At 40.2% G+C, this 22973-nt stretch overlaps 1 protein-coding gene across 1 annotated transcript in view; it reads right to left on the bottom strand.

Moving 5' to 3' along the window:
- The window catches only part of LOC122795949 (transcription factor TFIIIB component B'' homolog), a 700162-nt gene extending 677803 nt beyond the window's left edge, over positions 1-22359 (bottom strand). The window contains exon 1 of the mRNA XM_044064432.1: positions 22223-22359. Coding sequence (XP_043920367.1) covers positions 22223-22359 — 137 coding nt within the window. The remainder of the gene's footprint in view (positions 1-22222) is intronic.
- Positions 22360-22973: the final 614 nt, after the last annotated feature.

Genomic DNA, 22973 nt, shown 5'->3' with positions numbered 1-22973 from the left:
GCAGCCTACTCCTTACTATCATGTCATCCACTTCTAAGCATTGTCCCATCAGTGAACCTACATTGAGTGTAGCAATTCTTAGTTCCTATTTAGCAGAATGATTGGTTTTACGTCTAGCCTTCATTCAACAGAGCTATTCCAGTAGCTTACTAACCCACTGCTGCTGGGCTTTATAGCATGCACACACTGGCCAACAGGGGCACACACACACACACACCCATCCCACTGTTAGTGTAGGTCCCTGGCAGAGATCAGGTCCTTCACCCACTTACCCATGTTCATTTGGTGAAATTAGTCAACATGATAATCATGTAGAGCCATATTCTACACAGAGCGGCTTGCACAGCATGCAGTCTGTAATCTGTATTATTCTATCATGAGGATACTGCGCACCACAGTAGATGCCCAAAATGGTTGGTTTATACAACTCTTCCCCCCCATAGATTACCATGTAGAGTCCGTACTGCTGCCCACAGCTCCATTTTTTGGTGAACTTGATATTGAACACTCGGTGTGATTTAAAGAGATGGGAGGAACTCCATAAAGAAACAAGAAGAACATGCAAACTCCAAACAGACATCGGCCAAAGGTCAGGATTGAACCTTGTACCTTGTGCATGGGGAGTTGTAAGTCTTGACCATTATGCCAACTGGTCTCTCACAATGCTTGGTGAATTTGACTTCATAATTATAGGAGGAGACAGAGAAGGATCAAAGAGAGTCATAGCTATGAACTCTTGGCCACCACAAGCCACTTATCCCTGTGGTAACTTTTCTGATACCTCCTGCTTAAAACCTAAGAAGCAAGAAGAATTGTGAGGTCCTACTTCCACTGTCTGCCTTTACACTGAAAATCAAGATCAAGCTGGCTTCTGCCCTTCTGCTCCACAGGAGGATTCTGTCCTCCCTGAGGTCTCCCTAGGGCACCTTGCTTTACTCTGACACAGACAAACTCCCCACCTGACAATGTCCACAGAGCAGATAACACTTGAATGCCCAGGTGCTTGGAAAGAGAGGTGAGAGCTTGAGTAGGGCTGCCCCCCAACCGGGTAACTGAAAAAATGATGCATGCAAAACCTCTTACAAATTACACTGAATGAACTGCTGTGTTTTTACAGAAACACAAGTATCATTTTAAGGGAAAATTAGAACATATACTACAAATGTAAAAGATATTATGCATGGAAAACAAAGCAGTGCATATAAGAATTAAGGAACACAAACTGTGCTTTAAAATGAGGTGAAAGAAATGTTTTAACAATGCATTATAAAATGTAAGGAATATGAAAATGTTAATGTTCAGGTGTTAGGAGTTTGATGCATCACAAGAGTGGGGTTGTTGTGTCTTTCGGCTTTTCCCGGTTAGGAGTCGCCACAGCAGAACTCCGGTCCGCTAATGATTGGTAGTTGATTTTTACGTGCAGAGTTACCAGCCCTAAAACACAACCTTCAACGAAGGTACGGCCATTCATGCATGTCTCCATGCAGAAGACGCTGTAGCTGAGAATCGAACCGGACAGCGTCTTATTGAGGCGACAACGCTACCGCAACACCACCACGTAATGTTAAAAATAAACATTACAAGCATAAAGCCATCAAATGGTGGAAATTGAAAAAGGGTAATTATGAGGTGATGTTCAGGGAAGAGTTAAGACAGGCACTGGGTGGCAGTGAAGAGTTACCGAATAGCTGGGTAACTACAGCAGAACTAGTAAGAGAGATGGCTAGAAGGGTGCTTGGTGTGACATCTGGAAAGTGGAAAGAGGACAAGGATACCTGGTGGTGGAATGAAGTAGTACAGGAGAGTATACAGAGACAGAGGTTGGCGAAGAAGTGGCATTGTCAAAGAGATGAAGAAAGTAGACAAGTATAAGGAGATGAGGTGCATGGCAAAGAGAGAGGTGGTGAAGGCTAAGGATAAGGCGTATGAAGAGTTGCATAAAAGGTAGGACACTAAGGATGGAGAAAAGGACCTGTACCAATTGGCTAGACAGAGGGACCGAGCTAGTAAAGATGTGCAGCAGGTAAGGGTGATAAAGGATAATGAGGGAAACGTACTCACAAGCGAGGAGAGTGTGTTGAGCAGATGGAAAGAGTACTTTGAGGGGTTGATGAATGAAGAGAATGAGAGGGAGAGAAGGTTGGATGATGTGCGGATAATGAATCATGAAGTGCAGTGGATTAAAGCAAGGAGGAAGTAAGGATAGCGAAGAACGGAAAGGCTGTTAGTCCAGATGACATACCTGTGGAAGCATGGAGGTGTTTAGGTGAAATGGCAGTGGAGTTTTTAACTAGATTGTTTAATGAAATCTTGGAAAGTGAAAGGATGCCTGAGGAATGGAGAAAAAGTGTTTTGGTACCGATTTTTAAGAATAAGGGTGATGTGCAGAGCTGTAGTAACTACAGAGGGATTAAACTGATCAGTCACAGCATGAAGTTATGGGAAAGAGTAGTGGAAGCTAGGTTAAGAAGGGAGGTGATGATTAGTGAACAGCAGTATGGTTTCATGCCAGGAAAGAGCACTACAGATGCAATGTTTTCTCTGAGTGTTGATGGAGAAGTACACAGAAGGTCAGAAGGAGTTGCATTGTGTCTTTGTGGATTTAGAGAAAGCATATGACAGGGTGCCTAAAGAGGAGTTGTGATATTGTATGAGGAAGTCGGGAGTGTCAGAGAAGTATGCAAGAGTGGTACAGGATATGTACAAGGGTAGTGTGACAGCGGTGAGGTCTGCGGTGGGAGTGACGGATGCGTTTAAGATGGAGGTGGGATTACATCAAGGATCAGCTCTGAGCCCTTTCTTATTTGTAATGGTGATGGACAGATTGACAGATGAGATCAGACAGGAGTCCCCATGGACTATGATGTTTGCAGATGACATTGTGATCTGTAGTGAGAGTAGGGAACAGGTGGAGGAGACCCTGGAGAGGTGGAGATATGCTCTAGAGAGAAGAGGAATGAAGGTCAGCAGGACTAAGACAGAATATATGTGTGTGAATGAGAGGGAGGATAGAGGAATGGTGAGGATGCAGGGAGTAGAGGTGGCGAAGGTGAATGAGTTAAAGTACTTGGGATCAACAGTGTGGAAGAGAGGTAAAGAAGAGAGTACATGCAGGATGGAGTGGGTGGAGAAGAGTGTCAGGAGTGATTTGTGACAGACGAATACCAGTACAAGTGAAAGGGAAGGTCTACAAAAGGGTAGTGAGACCAGCTATGTTATACGGGTTGGAGACAGTGGGACAAAAAGGCAGCAGTCAGAGCTTGACGTGGCAGAGTTGAAGATGTTAAGATTTGCACTGGGTGTGACGAGGATGGACAGGATTAGGAATAAGTATATTAGAGGGTCAGCCCAGATTGGAAGGTTTGGAGACAAAGCCAGAGAAGCAAGATTACGTTGCTTTGGACATGTGCTGAGGAGGGATGCAGAGTATATTGGGAAAAAGATGCTAAGGATGAAGCTGCCAGTTAACAGGAAAAGAGGAAGGCCTAAGATAAGGTTTACGGATGTGGTGAGAGAGGACATGCAGGTGATTGGTGTGACAGAGCAAGATGCAGAGGACAGAAGGAAATGGTAACAGTTGATCTGCTGTGGCGACCTCTAACAGGAGCAGCCGAAAGAAGAAGACGACGAGCATAAAGCCATAAGCAGCATCATCCAAATGCGTGTAGAAGCTTAGGTTTAAATGACTAAATTTGTATTAAATTTAGGCTGAAGCTCATATGCAATTTAAAGTTTGACTTAATATTTTTAAAACTGTAAGAAACTGTATTAAAAATATTTAAGTCCTGAATTAAACTGCTCTTTTCTTTTGTTCTCTCTGTATTGATTGGTCAACGTTAGTCATGTGATTTTTGACAGAAGCTTTAAAAAGCAGTGCTGTGTGTATTGAGTCTTATTAGGAATGCTTAGTTCGAAAACAGTTGCTCATTAAACACTATTTTAGTCTAGCACTGTGCTATTATCTGGGTTTAGTGCTGGATTCTGTTTTTTTTTTCCCCAAGGAACAATGGAGACATTTTACTGAAATAATAAAATAAAATGATGCACTGAACTGACTAATTTTTTCACTAACTATAAGACAACATACAAATCTAGTGGTTGCTACATGATCTCAGTCACTAACAAAGCTTATAATTCACCGTTTCAGAAGACCTCAATTTACATTGTCTTTGGCCTCAGGCTAACAAAAATTAATGAGAACTCCTTCAGTTTATCAAATTCTATGAAGAACCAATGAGACTCTGTATAAAAACTGACAAAAGCATCACAAATATCATCTTAAGAAACATCTCAACACCCAGATACATCAAAGTAATGTAGGACACAGACATCTTGTCAAAACCTGGTTAATTAAAAGCAAAGTACAGTTGTGTACACTTACCATAAATGTACATGTTTGAGTGTATTCACTGTTGCAGTCATTACATTTGGGTTATCCTGTTGGCAGGTTGCCCGCAGTCGGCCTGAATTCCAAAGTCTTGGGTCCTGCGTCGGCTGCTGTCACCTCTTCCCTGACGTCAGGTCGTCATGAGTATAAAAGATGCAGCCGACACCATTTTATTTAGTTTTTCTTGCCCCAGATGTCAGGTGCCCCTGAAAAGGTAGGCTACAATTATGTAAGTAAGACATACATGCACCAAAATAAGCTTTATCTTCATCTATAAGCAAATACACCACCTAGGTTGTATAGATTAGAGAAGTAAAGATAAGTTCCAGCAAAAATAAGAGGGATGGTGGGAGGGTAACCCGGACTGCAACAGTGAATACACTCGAACATCTACATTAATGGTAAGTGTACACAACTGTACTATGTTGTTCTTGTTTCACTGTTGCAGTCATTACATTTGGGTTGAGTCCCAAAGCTATGGTTGGGGAGGCTGGAGCTAAACAGCATTAGGAGCGGCTATGAGGCCCTGCAGAACTGCAGTGGCAAAGCTTGCCATGGATTTAGAGTAAAGAGGCAGATTGTAATGTTTTGTAAAGGTATGCACTGAACTCCAAGTAGCAGCCTCCAAAATGTCTTTGGTTGGTACTCCCTTGAGAAAGGCTGCAGAAGTGGCTGCAGCTCTGGTTGAATGTGGCCTAATGCCCTTAGGCACTGGTTTGCCATACTGTGAGTAGCAGAAATGAATGCAGTGACCTATCCACTTTGAAATAGTCTGCTTGGAGATGGCCTTTCCTTGTGATGCTGTGGCATATGCCTCTAGTAATTGCTCCGTCTTTCTAAAAACTTTAGTTTTGTCCAAGTAGAATCTAAGATGTCTGTGTACGTCCAAAGAATGCAGAATTTTCTCCCCCTTGTTCTGTGGATTTGGATAAAAGGTTGGCAAATGAATTGTTTGGTTAAGGGCTAGACTGGATATCACCTTAGGCATAAATGTAGGGTTTGTTCTCAGAGAGACCCTGTCTGGATAGAAAATGATAAAGGGTTCCACGGCCATGAGAGCCTGTAGCTCTGAAACTCATCTTGCAGAAGTTATTGCTAGGAGCAGAGCTGTTTTCCAAGATAAGAACTTTATGTCCGCAGTAGCAGCTGGCTCAAAAGGAGGTAAGGTGAGTTTTTCCAAGACATAATTGAGTCCCCATGCAGGTATTGGCATTCTCCTTAGAGGCCTTAAGTTTTTGGCTTCTCTGAGGTACTGCCTTAATAAAGGATGAGAAAAGAGTGGTGGCTCTGTATTGTAATGAGCCAAAATGGCAGAGGCATGGATTTTAATTGATGAAAAAGATAGGCATTTTTGTCCAGCATCTCAGTTAAATACTGCAAAATCTGAGGAATATTTGGGACAGCTGTATCAGTTCCTTGAGCTTGGTTCCAAGCGCAAAATCTCTTCCATTTCCCAGCATAGAATTTTCTAGTACTAGGCCTTCTGGCTTCTAAAATGACATCCATCACAGCTTTACTAAGAGGTGTGGTTTGTATGGCTACATTATCCGCCATGCTGCCAGGTTTAGGGTCCTGAGTTGGCTGTGCAGAATCTGATTGTTTTGCTGGGACAGTAGATGAGGTAATTTGAGGAAAGGTCCAGGCTGGGCACTGGGATAAGTTTCTTAAGATCGGATACCAGTACTGGTGTGGCCAGTCTGGGGCAATCAGAATCATTTTTGGTTTCTCCTGCCTGACCTTTAGGAGTACCTTGGGGAGGAGAGGCATATACGGACAGATTTGTCCAGTTGAAAGATAAGGCGTCCAGTTTCCAAGCTTGTCTGTGATAAGTCCATGTGCAGAATCTTTTTAGTTGATTGTTTTGAGGAGAGGCAAATAGATCTATGTCCGGGAGTCCCCATTTCATTGTTATCATGCTGAAGACTTGTGGATCCAGGTGCCACTCGTGGGGATCCATGAGGTTTCTGCTTAGTTCTTCTGCCAGAGTATTTTCCTTTCCTGGCAGGAAATGTGCCTGCAGATGAACTTGCTAAGTCAATGCTGTGTACCATAAAGCTATGGCTAGTCTGCACAGGGGGTAAGAATGAGTGCCCCCTGCTTGTTTATGTACCACATGACCATGGTGTTGTCTTTATCAGTAGTTGTCCCGGATGAAGTAGGTCCTTGAAGGCTGTCAGGGCATTCTGAACAGCTAGCATCTATTTTTGATTGATATGTAGATGCTTTTGGTTTGTGGACCAGGTGCCCTGAATGCCTCTTCCTGCCATGTGTGCCCCCCAGGCATAATCTGATGCATCCATTGTTAGGCTCTGCCTGGCTGGGGGTAGTGAGAATGGTTTTTCCTTGTTTTGGTGACAAGACTTTGCCCACCATCAAAACTCCTGTTGCAGGCAGGGAATGAGTGAAATTAATGATTCCAGGCTGTGACAATGTTGTGTCCAGACACTTTTTAGGTACCATTGAATTTTCCTTATATGCAGTCTTGCACATGGAATTAGTAAGATGCAGGATGCCATGAAGCCCAAAGCCTGCAGAATTTTTCTTGCAGATAACTAGGTCTTTGTTGCCATGCTTTCAAAGTAATAAGTCAGTTGCCTTTGTCTGGAGTGAGATAAGCCATCTGGGCAGTTGTATTTAAGCTTGCACCCAGGAATATTATCCCTTGAGAGGGTACTAGTTTTGATTTCTTTTCGTTTACTGTGTACCCTAGGCAAATTAGTAATCTTTTTACAAACGCCAGATGCTTTAATAGAATGTCTTTGGTCTCTGCTTGAATAAAGCAGTCGTCCAAGTAGGGATATATATGAATTCCTCTTTCTGCAAAATGCAATTACTGGTGCCAGGCATTTTGTGACGACCCTGGGTGCAGTAGATAAGCCAAAGGGCAGTGTAGAGAATTGGTAGTGCATTGAGCCAGCTATGAATCTGAGGTATCTACTGCAAGACTGTCTGATTGGGACATGCAGGTATGCCTCTTTGAGGTCCAAAGTTACAAGTCAAGTCTTCTTGCCCAGCATGGGCAGAAGCTGCTGCAGAGTCAACATTTTGAATTTCGGAACGTCCAGAAAAGTATTTAGAATAGACAGGTCCAGAATTGGTCTCCATGCTTTGTCCTTTCTTGGTACTAAGAAAAGTCTTGAGTAAAATCCTTGTCCCTGCTCTTGTTGTGGCACTGGCTGAATAGCCCTCATGTCCAGGAGAGATGAAACTTGGTTTTGTGCCTCTGCCCATTGATTGTGTGGCAGGTCTGGCATACCTTTTGCCTTTGGAAGGGTGTGAAAGTGGAACCTGTAGCCCTGAGAGACTATATTTAAGACCCATTTGTCCTGGGTGATCATGTGCCAATTTTGTGAAAAAAGTGCTAGCTTTCCCCCTAAGGGTGCTGCCAAAAGATAAATGCTTGGCATTGGCAGAGGGAAGTCATTGGGACTGTTTCCTATATGGCTGTGATTTGTCTTCTCCACTTTTGGAGGTAGAAGCATCCCATTGTTTAGGCATGTATGAGCCCTGGGGCTGTTGTCTGCCTCTAGGGCATCTGTATTGGCCTCTTTGTGGCCTGTCTGACATGGGAAAGGACCAATTCTTAGAAGGCCAGTTCCTGCTAAATCTGGGTGGCTGTACCTGTAAGAAATCCTTCACTGTCTGCATAAATTTAGCTTTATCCTCCATTTTCTTCAACACCTCTTCTGCCTTAACACCAAACAAAGTATCATGCTGTAATGGAGCATCCAATAATTTTGCTTTAACATCAGGCAGTCTTGTTCCTTTAAAAACAGAATATGTTCTGACCAGCAATGCTTTTTACTATCAGAATCAATGTTTTTGGCAAATTAAAGGAACAGCTATGCGGACCTATTTATGGCCTATATTGAGGAGGTCATGATTTATGACCCCAACCATAACATCTACATGTGCGAGATGGACATCTGGCGACGTTATCTGGATGATTGTTGGTTGGTGTGGAAGGCTGATGAGATTTATCTTAAGGAGTTTGTTGATTATCTCAATGACAATATATGGGGAATTGAATTCAAGATGAATTATCACAGATCTAGGATGTTATTTCTAGATGTGGAAATTAATAGGAATTTGGATGATACTTTGTCCACTACATTATTTAGAAAATTTCCTGAGTACAATTCCCTGTTACACGCCACCAGCTTCCACCCACAACATATCATCCAGAACATACCCAAATCCCAATTTCTTAGAGCCAGAAGGATGTGTTCTAGCCTACAGTCTTTTGTAGCTATTCGGGATGATCGTGTTCGAAGAATTACTGAGAGAGGTTATCATCCAGGTACAGTTAACTTGGCCAAACATTGGGCTTCCAATTTAAATAGGCAGAATCTATTACGTTATAAAGATAAGAACAAGGATGTTTCTCAGCAGCCTTTATGGCTGGTTACCACTTATGGACGAAATTCCAGGGGCTTTATGAATATCGTTCATAGACATTGGAATATTTTAATGGCAGATGAAAAGTTGTATCCCTTCCTAAGAGACAGATGCTCTTTCTCTTTTAGAAGGGGACGTACATTGGGTTCCATGTTCAGTCACTACAAGAGGGCTTCTTTTGATTCTACAGGTTCTACTCAACTATCTCTAACTGGCAGACCGGTTTTGGGTTGTATTCCCTGTGGTCATTTTTCATACTGTGCTCGGGTTCAAAATACCCGGGAATTCAGTAGTAGGAATACTCCTGAGATTTTTTATATCAAATTTTGGGTCAATTGCAGCACTGATTGGGTCATCTATTTGGTTACTTGCACTTGCTTTGCATTCTATGTGGGGCAAACCTCTAGACCTTTCCGTGTAAGAATTGGTGAACATCTTAGTGACATCAGAAACAAACGCCAAAACAATGCTTTATATAAACATGTTTTAAAGCATACATCAGCTTCTTTTAAGTTTGTTATTATTGATTGTATTAAGGGTACATGTAGGGATAAGCATAGTTGGCATGAGTTACTTAATTTTAAAGAAAGGAAATGGATAGTTAAACTTGGAGCTCTGTTTCCACCTGGTCTTAATGACCAATTTTGAATTACCTCTCATCTGTTCTCATTGGTTCTTATTACACTTTAGATACATATATATATATATATATATATATATACTGTTTATTGGTTGTTTCTACTGCTTTTCATCCACTGAAGAAGGCTCTTTTTTTATAGCCGAAACTGGTTTGGATATGTGTGTTCAGGGGGGTTATTCCCTATTGTCTCTATATCAATAAATTGACATTTATGTATATTCCATCATTTTTTGCTGGCTTTTTGTTTTTTTGACAGTTTACTTCACCATAGCCGAGCAATGGTCATACGTGCACCTTTTTCGTTGTTATTTTAGTCTGTTCCTTTAACCAAGCATGCCTTCTAATGACAGAACCTGTTACAGCGGCCCTGCAAGAGGCCTCCAGTGAATCATAACCACATTGCAAAGTATGTTTTCCCACTTGTTCAGCTGCATGCAATAAATCCTGCAATTCCTTGTTCTCAGAACATTCAGAATTTGTCAACATTTTCTGTTTTAACAGAAACATTAAGTATTGCTGATATTTAAGCATATGAAACTGACAATTTAAAGCCCTTACTGCCAAGGTAGCAGAAGTGTAAACTTTTTTCCCCCATCTGTCCAGTGCCCTAGAATATCTATCTGAAGGGACAGGGTTTTTTGCAGTAGCAGCCTTGACCCCTTTGGGACCCTAAGAAATAGTTTCTGGGTCAGCAGAAATACCTCAGTATGTACCTCTCAAGACATCTGCAACAACTGGAAAGGCCGCAGAAATACCTCACTAAAAGAATCACAGGCCTAAAGCAGATGCCCTATGCTGACTGCCTTAAACTCCAGCTATACTCTGTCGCATATCGTCTACTCAGAGGCAATCTCTGCTTAACATACAAGGCCATGTCAAACCCAGAGCTGTTGGGACATGCTACACTTAAAGAAATCCCAATCACTCAGAGCCACACGCTCCAGGGATCTAAACCTTGTCATCACAATAAACAAAACATGCTGGAGGGATAGGTTCCTGACCCAGAGACTCCCCAGACTCTGGAATAGATTGCCCATACATGTCAAGCAGAGTGCCTCTCTGGCCCTCTTCAAAAGGAACCTTGATGACTGGATGGGAGAAAGGAAATTAACCCCAGGGATCATGTCAGTTGCCCTGCTAGATGGGGTTCCAGGGAAGTAAATAGTGTGGGAAGAAATAGCCAGGGAATTGTTATGGCTAGGCTTGTATAGGCCCTAGGGCTGATAGCCTAGTACCAACCTATGAACCTATGAAATTTATGAGAATCTGGAACCCTGTAGTATCTGTCTGGCTTAACAGGTGCAGGAGGTAAAGAGTCAGGAGACAGGCCGGACTCTGAAAATACATCTACAATGTCTAGAACAGGAGGAATAGCAAGAGGTCTGTGCTGAGGTAGTAAAAGAAAGTCTCTGAGTCTTTTCTTAGAATCTGAATAATCTTGGCTATCCCAGTGGAAATGCTCCCTTCATGGTATGCAGGGTTTCCCCAAATGAGTTAATCCTCAGGAGTAGAAGCTGAAGGAACAGATTCTTCAGCATCAGAATCCTCATAGGGAGGAAAAGAGTATCCCTGTTCTGAAGAGGAGTCAGAGGAAATGGAAACCTGATCAGAGGAATCATATTCAGTGTTTTGCCTAGGCCTCTTATCAGGAGGGGGATGGGAACCCCTGATCACAGTAATTAGGTCTTCGGCCATTTTGAGCATCTGTTTCTTAGGCATGGAAGTCTGTCCTGGAGAATGGGGTACTTGTTTCCTTGTCTTTAAAACTGTTTTAGTCTTTGTCTTGGATGCTGAAGTTGGCTTGATATAAAGCTGTGTAGGTCTGAAAACACCCATAGAAGCCGATGCCTGCTCAGCGTCTCTGGACCCATCTGAGGGATTAGTTTCCGAAGGCCCAATATCTTGAGTATCCAGAGGCCTAGTTGTCTCCACGTGGGAGTTGGAGGCGGCCTGCAGCTCTGAGGTAGCGGGTGTCAGAAGCTGCAAAAGCACCTCACTGAGAATTGGCCTAGAAGAGGCTTCATCGTCAGTTTTGGACTTCGGATGCCTGTCCTTTTCTTTTTCCCTGCGCTTTTTATGAACTCCAGTCGTCGGCTGTTCCAACGGCATTATGTAGTTAAACCTTCGGCCAAAGTAATGAAAAGCAAAATTGTACCGACGCTTAATAGTGCATTGGTTAAATCTAGCACAAAACCGACAACTAACAAAGTCGTGGTCAGGGCCTAGGCAAGGAATACAGTAAGAATGGAAATCCTTATGAGGTATTTGCTTCCCACAAGAAATACAATTGTTAACTTTTTCTGACATCGGTCTGGAGCAAGAAAAAAGTTTCCCCAATGGGGTACTTAGCTTTATAGAAGACTTCGGATCTGAAATTCAATTTCGAAAATCTCAGGACAACCAGCACTTGCGGACTGCTTTTGCTTCGGGCACCGCGCGGCAAGAAAGACTTAAGAAAATTGCATCAGCTGCATCTTTTATACCCCTGGCGCACGGACATCAGGGAAGAGGCGACGGCAACAGACGCCGGACCAAGACTTTGGAATTCAGGCAGACTGCGGGTAGCCTGCCAGCAGGATAACCCAAGTGTAATGACTGCAACAGTGAAACACGATGAACATCTGTAGCAAGCTACAATTTGGATTGCAGTTTTGCTCAGAGTTAGATGCTCTTGGATAACCTAGGATGCATTATCCTGAGCAACTATCCTGGAAGTGTGAATATCCTTAATTAATAAGGAAACACCTCCACCTTTGGTGTTTCGGTCCAGGTTACATGGCCGAAAAGTGTGGTATGAGTTGTGGCCTGGTAGTGTAGGGGTGCTCTCTGGAGCCTTGCACCAGGTCTCAGTCACTGCACAGACATCGATGTTCTTCATTTTAAAAGGGTGCCTCGGGTGAGTGCATTTTGAGATTTAGACTTCTAGCATTGAGTAGCATTACCCTCAGTTTTTGCTTGCCTGTTCTTGTTACGGTGGTGAATTTGTTATTTGAACCTTGCCTAAAAAAGGCACTATAGGGGTGCCAAGAGCCTTAGCCAGTATCCAGAATCCCTAACTTACACTATTTATCACTTAATTTTCAAACAGCTCCACTTCTGTTTAAAAACACCCTCTGGATAAAAGACTTTTGCCTCTCTTTTTAGGCTTTAGACCCATTTTCTGCTAAAAGTTTAGACAGCCGCCAGTCAACAAATGCTCAAATAATGCCCTACAAATGGACTTCTTGTTCATTTACAAGACAGCACTGAAATGAGTATACAACACAAAATGACAATATACAGCATCACAGAAATTATTTACACTAACATGGAAAGAGGTCCACTCATAGGTACAATTTCTAAAGATTTACACACAAATTCTGAAACCAATGACCTTACTCTTCATCTAGCAAGGCTAACAGCTGTTTTTGGATCCTGCCGTGCATCTACTTTTCTGAAGTAAAATCCAATACCAAAGGGCTCTGGCTGACTAAATTTGCAGATTACTAAGCTAGGAGTAAATTCACTGAATCTTCAGATGACTTAGCCATGTTGCAGGAAGGTTTGTCTCAAATAACTGGTGCAAAAATCATGGTCTAAAACTAAATGCCAAAAATGCATTACTTTATCCTTTGGGAAGCCATCTACCCCAGGGAACTATCATACTAACGAAACTCCCCTACAAGCTGACTCAGTTGTTCAGGATTTTGGAACTTATCTGGACAGTGACCTAACTTTTGACAAACGTGTCTATTATAAGAAATTCCTTCCATACTGTACAGTCTATAAATACAGGGACTGTATCTAGATCTAGGGATGCCATTGTCCCCCTTCACTCAGTCCTAAGGCCAGTCACTGAATTTATAATGTCCCCCTTGGCATATATCTGTCCAGACATATGCAAAAACTGGAATGCCTATACAGATACCTTACTAAAAGGATAAAAGGCCTAAACATGTCTTACATGGACTGACTCAAAGCTCTGTCACTATTACTCAGTATCCTACAGACTTCTAAGAGGTGACCATCGCCTGGCATAAAAGGAATTCTCCTACCCATTTCTAATGGACTTACTGCATATCAGCAAGTTAAATGGCATTAGAAATATTTGGTCTAGGGATCTAAACCTTTTCAGCAACAGCAGAATGGCTTGGAGAGACAGGTATATTTCACATAGGACACTGTTACTGTGGAAATGACTCTGCATCCACATAAAACAAAAGTTCATACATGTCTATTTTCAAGCTCAACTTACATCTATGGATGGGAAACAGAAAACTTACCACAGGACTGCTCCCTGTACTACTAATGGACAGATGCAGCTCCTACATGCTTTATCCCATGCATGGCTCTCCACAAATTATTTATCGTATGATACAAGTTATTCTTATTAGGGGTAATATAAAATGATTGACCATGGAATGAGTAAGGCTCATCTATAACCAAGTGTGACTGGTTATTTTAAGCACAAAAAAGGAAACTGACTAGCCTTAAAATGGCCCACAAGAGCAGCTAGCCTAGTACTTACCTACAAATAGCAACACACAACTGTTTGTGTAATTATAGGACTGAACATAGTTTTTTTTTTTTTTTAGATGTCACCTTCTTGGAAAAGAGCTAATTACTTGAGGGAGTCTCTCAAGGCACAGTTTTGGGCCTCATACTCTACACCCATGTATCATCAGTCTATATTGACACTTGCACTGGCCTCTCTGATCACTCTGTATGCTGATGAAGCGGTGATTTTTCATAAAGTGGAATGCACAAAGTATGTTCAGAAAGGCCTTACAGATGCATTTAAAGTTTGTACTTAGCTTCTACATAAGATTACAATGAAATCTTCAAAATTAGCAAATACTTTATCTTGGCGCTACGAAGAAATGACATAGACAGATTCTTTGATTACTAAGGACTAAATAAAAGAGTAAACAGGATACACAGCCAAACCCATTAGTAAAAAATTACAAGAAAATCCAAGCCAAGCTAGAGTTTTCACTGTGTGATTCCTTAAAACCTCTTGCAAAACAGGATAATGGGATACATGCAAATGACTCCTTAAGAAAGTACAGTTGTGTACACTTACCATAAATGTAGACGTTCGAGTGTATTCATTGTTGAAGTCATTACATTTGGGTTATCCTGCTAGCAGGTTACCCTCAGTGGGCATGAATTCCAAAGTCTTGGGTGCACCATCAGTTGCTGTCGCCTCTTCCCTGACGTCAAGTCGTCAAGGGCATTTAAAGCTCCAGCTTTGGTACAAGATATGGCTTCCAATAATTTACAGGAAAATAAGTCAAATGTGCGAAGAGGTGATTAAAATAAATTAAACACTGAAGTAGCATGGCATGTCAAATCAAATAAACTGCTGCAACATGGAAGAAGCTGTAAAATCTATTCAGATGATGCAAAAATCAGAGGCTGAAATGAATAAAGGTTGGTCGACTACAAGAATGCTGAAAAAGAGCCATTTCAAAAAATAAGAGTAGGTAGAGGACAGTGCACATAGAGAAAAATGAAATTTACTGATGTACCAGAGAAACTGGAAGGAACGCAATGCATTAATTTTATGAAAGCATAAATAAGTAATGGACTAGAGTTCCACAGCAGAATTTGTGAAAGGCCACACCATGTGCATGTCCCAAACATGATTATTCACTGTACACCAGGCAGATGAGAAGCAGATTTATCCCAATAAAGAGGAAATGTCTAGGGGCAGGTGTGACATTCAAGCTGCTATATCCAGCTGTCCAGAATATTTTTTTCTGAAGGATCAGTCATTTTGCTATGCAGAACAGGCCAAGGATAAGGTACAAAAGTTTGTCCAATAAAAAGTAAGCTATCAAACAGAAAGGGACTCTGCTTCTCAATCGCCTGATAAAGCTTATAGAGAGACTTTGCCAGTGAAACCTTTTACAGTGAACTCTGTTAACCGGCATCTATGAAGATTGGTAGATGCCAGACAACTGTAGTTTCTGGTTGCTTGAGAGTTACTAACAACAGGGCTGACTAATACTGTACCTTATACTATTTGTTTGATTTGACTTTTCTCAGGTTGGGGAGAGAGGGAATTTATCCCTATCTTCCTTTTAGGTATGTTTCTGTGTGTGTGTGTGTGTGTGGGGGGGGGGCGACGACAAAGCGCAACACATGAAAATTGTACTGTATTAATTTGATTTTTTTGTTCTGTTTGCTTGAGTTACTGCGAGTTTACTGTATAGTGTTCCAATGGAAATGCCTGAGACACACAAAAAGTACAGGAGTGTTCTAAAAGAATTGGGAGTATCTAGTACTTGAACCAAAGTCTGGTGTTGTGATATGGGGATAAAAACAAGATGACCAGCAATACTGAAACTAGTGAATAAATGTGGGACTATAAATCATCAACCACATTTGTGAGATATGACTTTACAAGAAAAAGTGGCTGAGAAAGACTATTTTTGATGACTTTGTTAAACTTGTTTGGGAGACTGACAGGCATACACCCCACTCCATGTCATTAATGCTTGGAAATACACTAGAAGGGGAAAAAAGTAACCAAGTAATACAGTTTTTATTCTTAATAGTATTTGTATAAAACAATTCATGATAAACAAATTACATGTTGTACAGTAATATAAAGTTTTGCAAACTGTATTCATACTGTACTCCTTTGTGTAATATTCTCTACACCTTTTAATTATTTGGCCTATGCTATATACTGTTCTCAAAATTTGGGAAATTGTACTTGTTAGCTGCTTATTTTACCTATGCATTTTACTGCTGTGCACACATTTTTGACTTGTACTATATTTCTGTGCCCCTACTTTAATATTTTGTAAATACCATAATTACTTGCATTATTTCAGGAGCTTTTCTCCTCAGGTCTCCACTGAAAATGGAGCTGGACTAACCCGGTTAATAAATGTCAGTAAATAAAATAAATATAATGCATTTTTACTGATCATGACTGTTGTATGTGATTAAAATAATAAAGTAAATCAGTACATTTTTTTTAGTTTTAATAAATGTAGGCATTACAATGTTAAAGAAAAAAGTCTGGAAAAGCACATTTATGTTAGCATGCTGTAATCTTGTGCTGTTGAGGTGGGGATGGGATGTTAAAGGGCACAGATTATAATATATGTAGAGTTGAAATGTTTTATTTTACTTTTGCATAGATGAATGTCTGGATTAATGCTCTTGGCTTAATCTAAAGACAGTTTTTGTGTGTATGTGCAAGAAAGTGGGAGTTAAAAATTAAATACCCCAATGTAATGAGTATTTTTCATTTAGTAAATAAATGTTTAGTGTGAGTTGACAAGTACATTCCATTTTTATGTCTTCATAAAAACAAGCTGACTAAAGGTGAAGGCAATAAAATCAAGGTCTGGAAATTGTTTGAGAGAAACAAAATTAAAAGGTATAAAGGCAATTAATTAACTCAGTAAAAAAGTTTGAAATTACTGGAAGTGATTAAGACCAGCTTTCTGGTAACTAAATACTTTAATGCATTTACTAGAACACTGTACAATTTAGTTTCATTTAAAGACAGCTAGTGCACTTTTTCTTAACGCTAACATTTAATGCTTTCTGAATGTATACAAGCTGTTTTTCACATCTGGGAAGGGAATAAAGCTGAGACAAGAACACATGGCAATTAGTGTACGCAGGAGCACAACGTACAATGTGTTTTAGCATGAATTATTTTATTTTTAGGTAGTTACTTCCTGTGATTGCAGTAGCTGATTTAGAACAATTGTTTTTATCAGGAGGGTAAGCTTCTTTATTTGAATAAGTAGATAGTTCTGCATGTTTTTTTAAGATAAGTTCTGGAGGGTGTGTTTTTTTTTAGGGTTTTCATTAGAACAAGAAGTCTTCTAAAATGAGACGTTGGTTCAAACAGAGATAACAAGAAACTGTACAGAGGATCAACATGCCAAACATTAGTGAGTGCATGTAACACAAAAGCTGGTAAAAGACATTTTAAAAAGCTGTCATATATAACAGGTGGGAATAACTTCTTGTAATGTTTACACCTCACATATTTTGGAACACTAAACAGCCTTGCAGTTACAAATAAAAGATAAGAGTGTTGAATTACATTAATAAATGAGTGCAAATGGCAATGCTACAGGAGACACGTTTGGAAAGAAGCAAGCATGTGGATCTGATACATAAATGATTTCAGAATGGACATTCAACAAAATATCATGGAAATGGAAAAGGGGAGTACTTATACTCACTGCTAGAGGAGCTCCAACAGTGTTAGAAGAGGTTCTATGAGGTTATAAGGGGCTACTGGCATGTACTTATATTCCACCTAAAACTGATATCACTGAGCTTAAGAAAATTTTAGGAGATATAACCAGATTTCAGCAGGGAAATTACTTACAGGTGTGGACTGGAACTTGATTTGCAACAGTGAGGACTTATTTGGGGACCTAGAAGGGAAAATAGAAGAAGGTAGACTTCTGAAGAAATGTATGAACATATTTGGAATGGAAGACAAATTCAGTAGTAGAAACTCACAGAATTTACACATTTTTCCCCCAGGCTACAACAAATGGGCTAGACTAGACAGAAATTATACTTCACAGCAACCGAGACAACAAAAGTCACAAAAACCAATAAATCCAAATGTGGAAGAAACAAACGGGAAAATGAAAAAACACTGGTTTATTGATAATAAATCCACATTAAACACTTTCATTCTGAAAAGAACATCATTCACAGCAACATGTGCATTTAACTGAAAGCTTCGACATACATCCAAATAACTATTTCAAATCATGTACCAACAACCACCAAGATAAAAATGTAAGGTGATAAAGTAAACAAGACACACTGGTGCTTCCCTCCAACTTGTTAAAAAGAGGGGAATTTAAAGAACAGGTAACCGATATTGTTTGAGAGTTATTAGGGAAGACAGAAATTTCTTCAGAATTTGTAGCTAGTGAGTGGGATAAAATGAAAGTTGAGTTTTAAAAAATAGGATAAAAATAAAACAAGAGATTTGATTAAGAAGTAACAAGAATTATTTAGAGGGGCTAACAAAGGTTGAAGTATTCTGGAATAAGGGAAATCACACAGAACAAGAGGAGGCACAAATGCAGTGCTAGAAAGAAAATAAGTTATTATCTAGATAGTATGAATGAGTTTAGAAAGATTACTGTTAAGCAACTGTTTTTGATAACTCCAAAACACAAACTTCTGGCACAACAACTTAAGCAACAGAAAGCTGAAAGGACTGTTGCCAGACTTATGGAGACTAGTACAAGAAAAATAACGTAGTTCAGACATTTTATGAAAATTTGTATAAAGCAGAAAAGTGGGGAAATCAAGAAAAAGCACAAAGGAAAATATTTACGGAAGACTTAAATATGCCATAGTTAGAGGTAGGTAAAGGTAGATCAGGCTCAACAATTAACAGTTATGATAGAAGGAGATGAGATTAAAATTGTGATGTATAACTAATATGCAGGAAAATCTCTAGGAAAAGATAGCACTCCAGTGGAAGTTAGGAGGGAAGAAAGTGATAAAGAAGTGGAAGGTTTTATTTCAAGGGGGGTTACCAACATCCTGGATGTAAGCTTGGGTGGCTGTAATACCTAAAGATGTTATTGACTCATCAGACCAAGCATCATATAGGCCCCATTTCAATTTTAAACCATGATTTTAACATGTTTATGTCTCCAATGGCTAAATGAAAGGGAAAGGTGTTGCCAGAACTGATAGATATGGCTCAATGTGGTTTTCTGCAGGGGGGGCATTTGACATGAATAGAACAATGATGATATATACATATACATATACATATATATATATATATATATATATATATATACACATATAGAGAGAGAGAGCTGCCAAATATGCAGCAAAGTCTAGAAGATTGAGGATTTTTGCTTGGAAGTGTTTGCACAGGTATTTGTATACCCCAAACAGACTCCAAAGAATTTTTCCACACACAGATGGCAAATGTTGGAGGTGTGAAAGGGAAGAAAGAGGTAATTGGGAGAACATGTTTTGGGAGTTTAATGAGTTGGCAGACTTTAGAAATTCCCTGCAGATTACTATGTCAGACATACTGGAAGAACAAATGGGTCTAAGGAAATATATATATTATTTTAACCTGGGACATTGGGTCTGAATTGCCTAGACACAGCAAGTCCTTGTTAAGTTTAATTCTGATGGCTGCCAAAAAAACAATTAGTAGAAAATGGAAATCAAAGTCTAAACCAACTATATTTAAAGTAGTGAATATTGTGAGAGAGATAAAAGAACTGTAAGTGGGATCTTTAGAAAACAGTAGGAGCAAATTGCATAGAAAAAAATGGAAATTGTAGAATGAATACATGCAGAATGTTTTAAAGGAGGAGTGAGGTTTAAGGGAAGGAAGGAATTGAGCAATTAATGTAATGCTGGATTGGTAAGTGTATAAAAGGATATATAAGATGCATAATGTTTGTAACTGAACATGTTAACATGGTTTGTTTTCTCTTATATAAAAGATTGATTGCCTATGTCTCAACTTTTAATTAAATAAATGTGTTAAACTAATAGAAATTTTGAATGTTGTACAGGACAAAGTAAATGGAGGCAAGATCATTAGAAAAGGGAAGGAGCAAATTTCGTAGATATAAATGGAATTTGTGGAAATGATGTTGAAAAAAAGTTTTAGAGGATGAGTAATGTTTAAGGCAAAGCAGGAATGGAGCAATTTACGTAATGCTGCAGTGAGGCTGTTTTAAAAAAGTAAACATGTGTACTGGATAACAACAGTAGTAATAAAAAAGGATGCAAATTGCAGTAATGTATGTGATCTCGTGTTGCATCTTAAAATGGTATGACTTAAGATGTTTGAAAAATGCTCTGGACAATAAACCTGCACTAGTGGCATACAGGGATAAAACCCTATCTACAGCCTAAGTCTCTCCAGTTTGATTATCAGCACTCAGGTTCTTGACAGTGAAGCAGGGAGGATGGGCATGCCTATTAAGCAAACAAAGGGAGTGTGCTACGCATATTTTTCAATAAGTTCTTGCAAAGGACAGAATACACCATAAGACTGATCACCAGGTTTGAGGTCTTGGAGAGGTTGCAGGTCACATTAACAGCTTGGGTTCAGACAACTTGTCCGGACAATCCTCTTTGCCCATGCAAAGTGCATATATCAGCATGCTGGGAGAGTTGATACAACAAAGGATAAACTGACCAGCAATTGCTTGCATGAGTGCCAAGATGGAGTGTTCCACGCCCCTGATGGAATCTCTCACTCTCAAGGCATTACACTTGATCACCATAAGGCTAACTCTCAAACAAGTCAAGCAATCACCTGGGTACCAGGGTTACATCAGGCACACTCAGGCAGGAGCAATGACAGGATCTGGGATCTGGGATTGAATTGATAAGGCAACCAAGAGAACAGCCTGCAGGCTAAATAAGGCTAAGAAGGGAGAATGGAGGAATGCTCCAAATAGGAACTTGGGTTCCAAAGTTGGTAGAAGTGCCACTACACCTTTATTGTGTGTAATCTGGCACTGGGAACAATGAAAATAGAGGAAGGCATCCCACCCCCCAAAAGCCTTCAGAAATATTACTGCAAGTAGTGGTTCTTGTTCTAAGATAACCTGAAAAAAACTCAACCATTCTATGCATCAAATCCTGATGTAGGCTTGAAATGTGGAATGAACAGACATGGCTAACATGGGGACGTTTGACAGGTCTCAGATGCAGTAGGAAATAGCACAAAAGACAAAAAAACAGACTAAAATAGTGTTTTCCTGTTTCTTCCCCCCAACTTTGCAACATTGGGCCCCTAATTATCTCTAACTCACAAAACACATCCCTGACTCAAGTGGACCAGTTTACATATCTATGAACCACAAAAGACCATTATTTCCTTCACACTTCTTTGCTTAAACATTATTCAGAATGAAGCACCTCTGTGTAACCCAGAGGGCATCCAGTTTTTCCAAGCCCGAACCCAGGGCTGTATTTGGTATCAAATGCATTCTCTTATCTGCTGTCAAAATACCATTCACATCCAATAAAATCTCAAGAAATATTTCTTGGTTCATCACACCGTCTAGACACCAGGAATACCACTACACCCTCCTAATGAGGGCCTAATGACTATCCACCAGAGTCATACTATGGTTATCCTGCCTCCCATTTAAACTCCTTTACCTTGACTAATATCTTCCACTTGCCCACAAGTTTATAGTCCTCAAACACGTATATACTCTCAAATGACAGGATCCTGGGCTGAGAATTTTAAATACTTCATTTTGGAAATGCTACTGGTGAAAAAGGTTTCAGTAAAGTAGCTCGAAACACCTAATGTCAACTAACCATCCTTACTTTGAAATAAATAACTACAGTGAATTCACAACTGACCATCACTCATGAGTATTCATGTAGCTTCTTCAGATAATGATTAACTCACAATCTCTCTCTTGTTGATTACAGCTGCCCTCCTGGTTTGAGCAAATGCTAAAAAAGTGCATAAATACACAATTTGCTCTGAAATTGTATAGACAAATCTGATAATGCTTCCTTGTATATGTCTGTAATTAAATAAACTTACTCCTGTACCCGTAACTGCAGTCTACTTTACTTGTACTCCATTGCTTATTTGTTGGGGGGGACTTCTGGGGTACAAACACTTGAAAATTTATGCCCTCTGGACTGTACATGTGGGGGTTCAGTTAAAGGCAGACAAAGATCTTGGAACAAGTCCATATACCTGGTCAAAACAGGAAAATAAATTACTAAAATTTAAGATGAGAAGGAGGTCTCTAATACAATTCTGACTATGGAACAGAAAGGAAAAGAACCTTTTGCCTTTTTCTGAACCAAGAGCAGCTTTTTCAGCAACTTTGCAGAGTAGTCTTGTGGGTTCCAGGAGTTCTGCAGGGATGTCTTGGTCACTCACTAGAGATCTTTCAGGAGGAGGACTAAAGTTCAAAGACATGGCTTTTGTGTAAGTGCCTGCTTCCTCTTTTATAGGTTCTCAATTACATAACAACAGAGTTGAACAAACAGGTCTTTCACCATGGGAAGGGAGCACGTAAGATGGCTTGCCTAAGCTCAATATTAAGGGAGGACAACCTTGCCAAATCCATTTAGTACAAGCACACACATGAGCCAGATGCCTTAGCCACTTCAAAACAGGAACCAGGCATTGACAGAGCAGAATTTTAAAGACACCCTTTAGCTCCTGCTAACCATAGTCCTCTAGGGATTAGCCCAGATGTGCCCCATAATAGTATTAGGAGATATAATAAGGAAATTAAAGGAGGTTACATGGAAGTCACTAAAGAAACCAAGCCAAGGGTCACAACCTCCTTGATCCCAGAGTCAGGCAGTTTTTTTCCAGTTTCTCCGGTCTGTAACCCACAAGGCAAGACAGGAACTAAACAAGTGCCGTAAATAGTTGAGGAAACTAAGACCCACTGTAGAAGAGGAAAACAACCCCTTTTTTTCATTGTCTAAAGCCATGGATTCTTTATGAGGTAGTATGATGAGAAGGTGCTATGGTCACTAGGACCTATGGACCACCACAAATATTGCACAGGTTTGTGAACT

The sequence above is a fragment of the Protopterus annectens genome, chromosome 2.part2 (genome assembly GCF_019279795.1).
Source record: "Protopterus annectens isolate FY-2018-M chromosome 2.part2, PAN1.0, whole genome shotgun sequence".
Taxonomy (NCBI): Eukaryota; Metazoa; Chordata; order Ceratodontiformes; family Protopteridae; genus Protopterus; species Protopterus annectens.
Note: the sequence above shows the minus strand (reverse complement) of the source record. Positions and strands in the feature narration are given on the sequence as shown.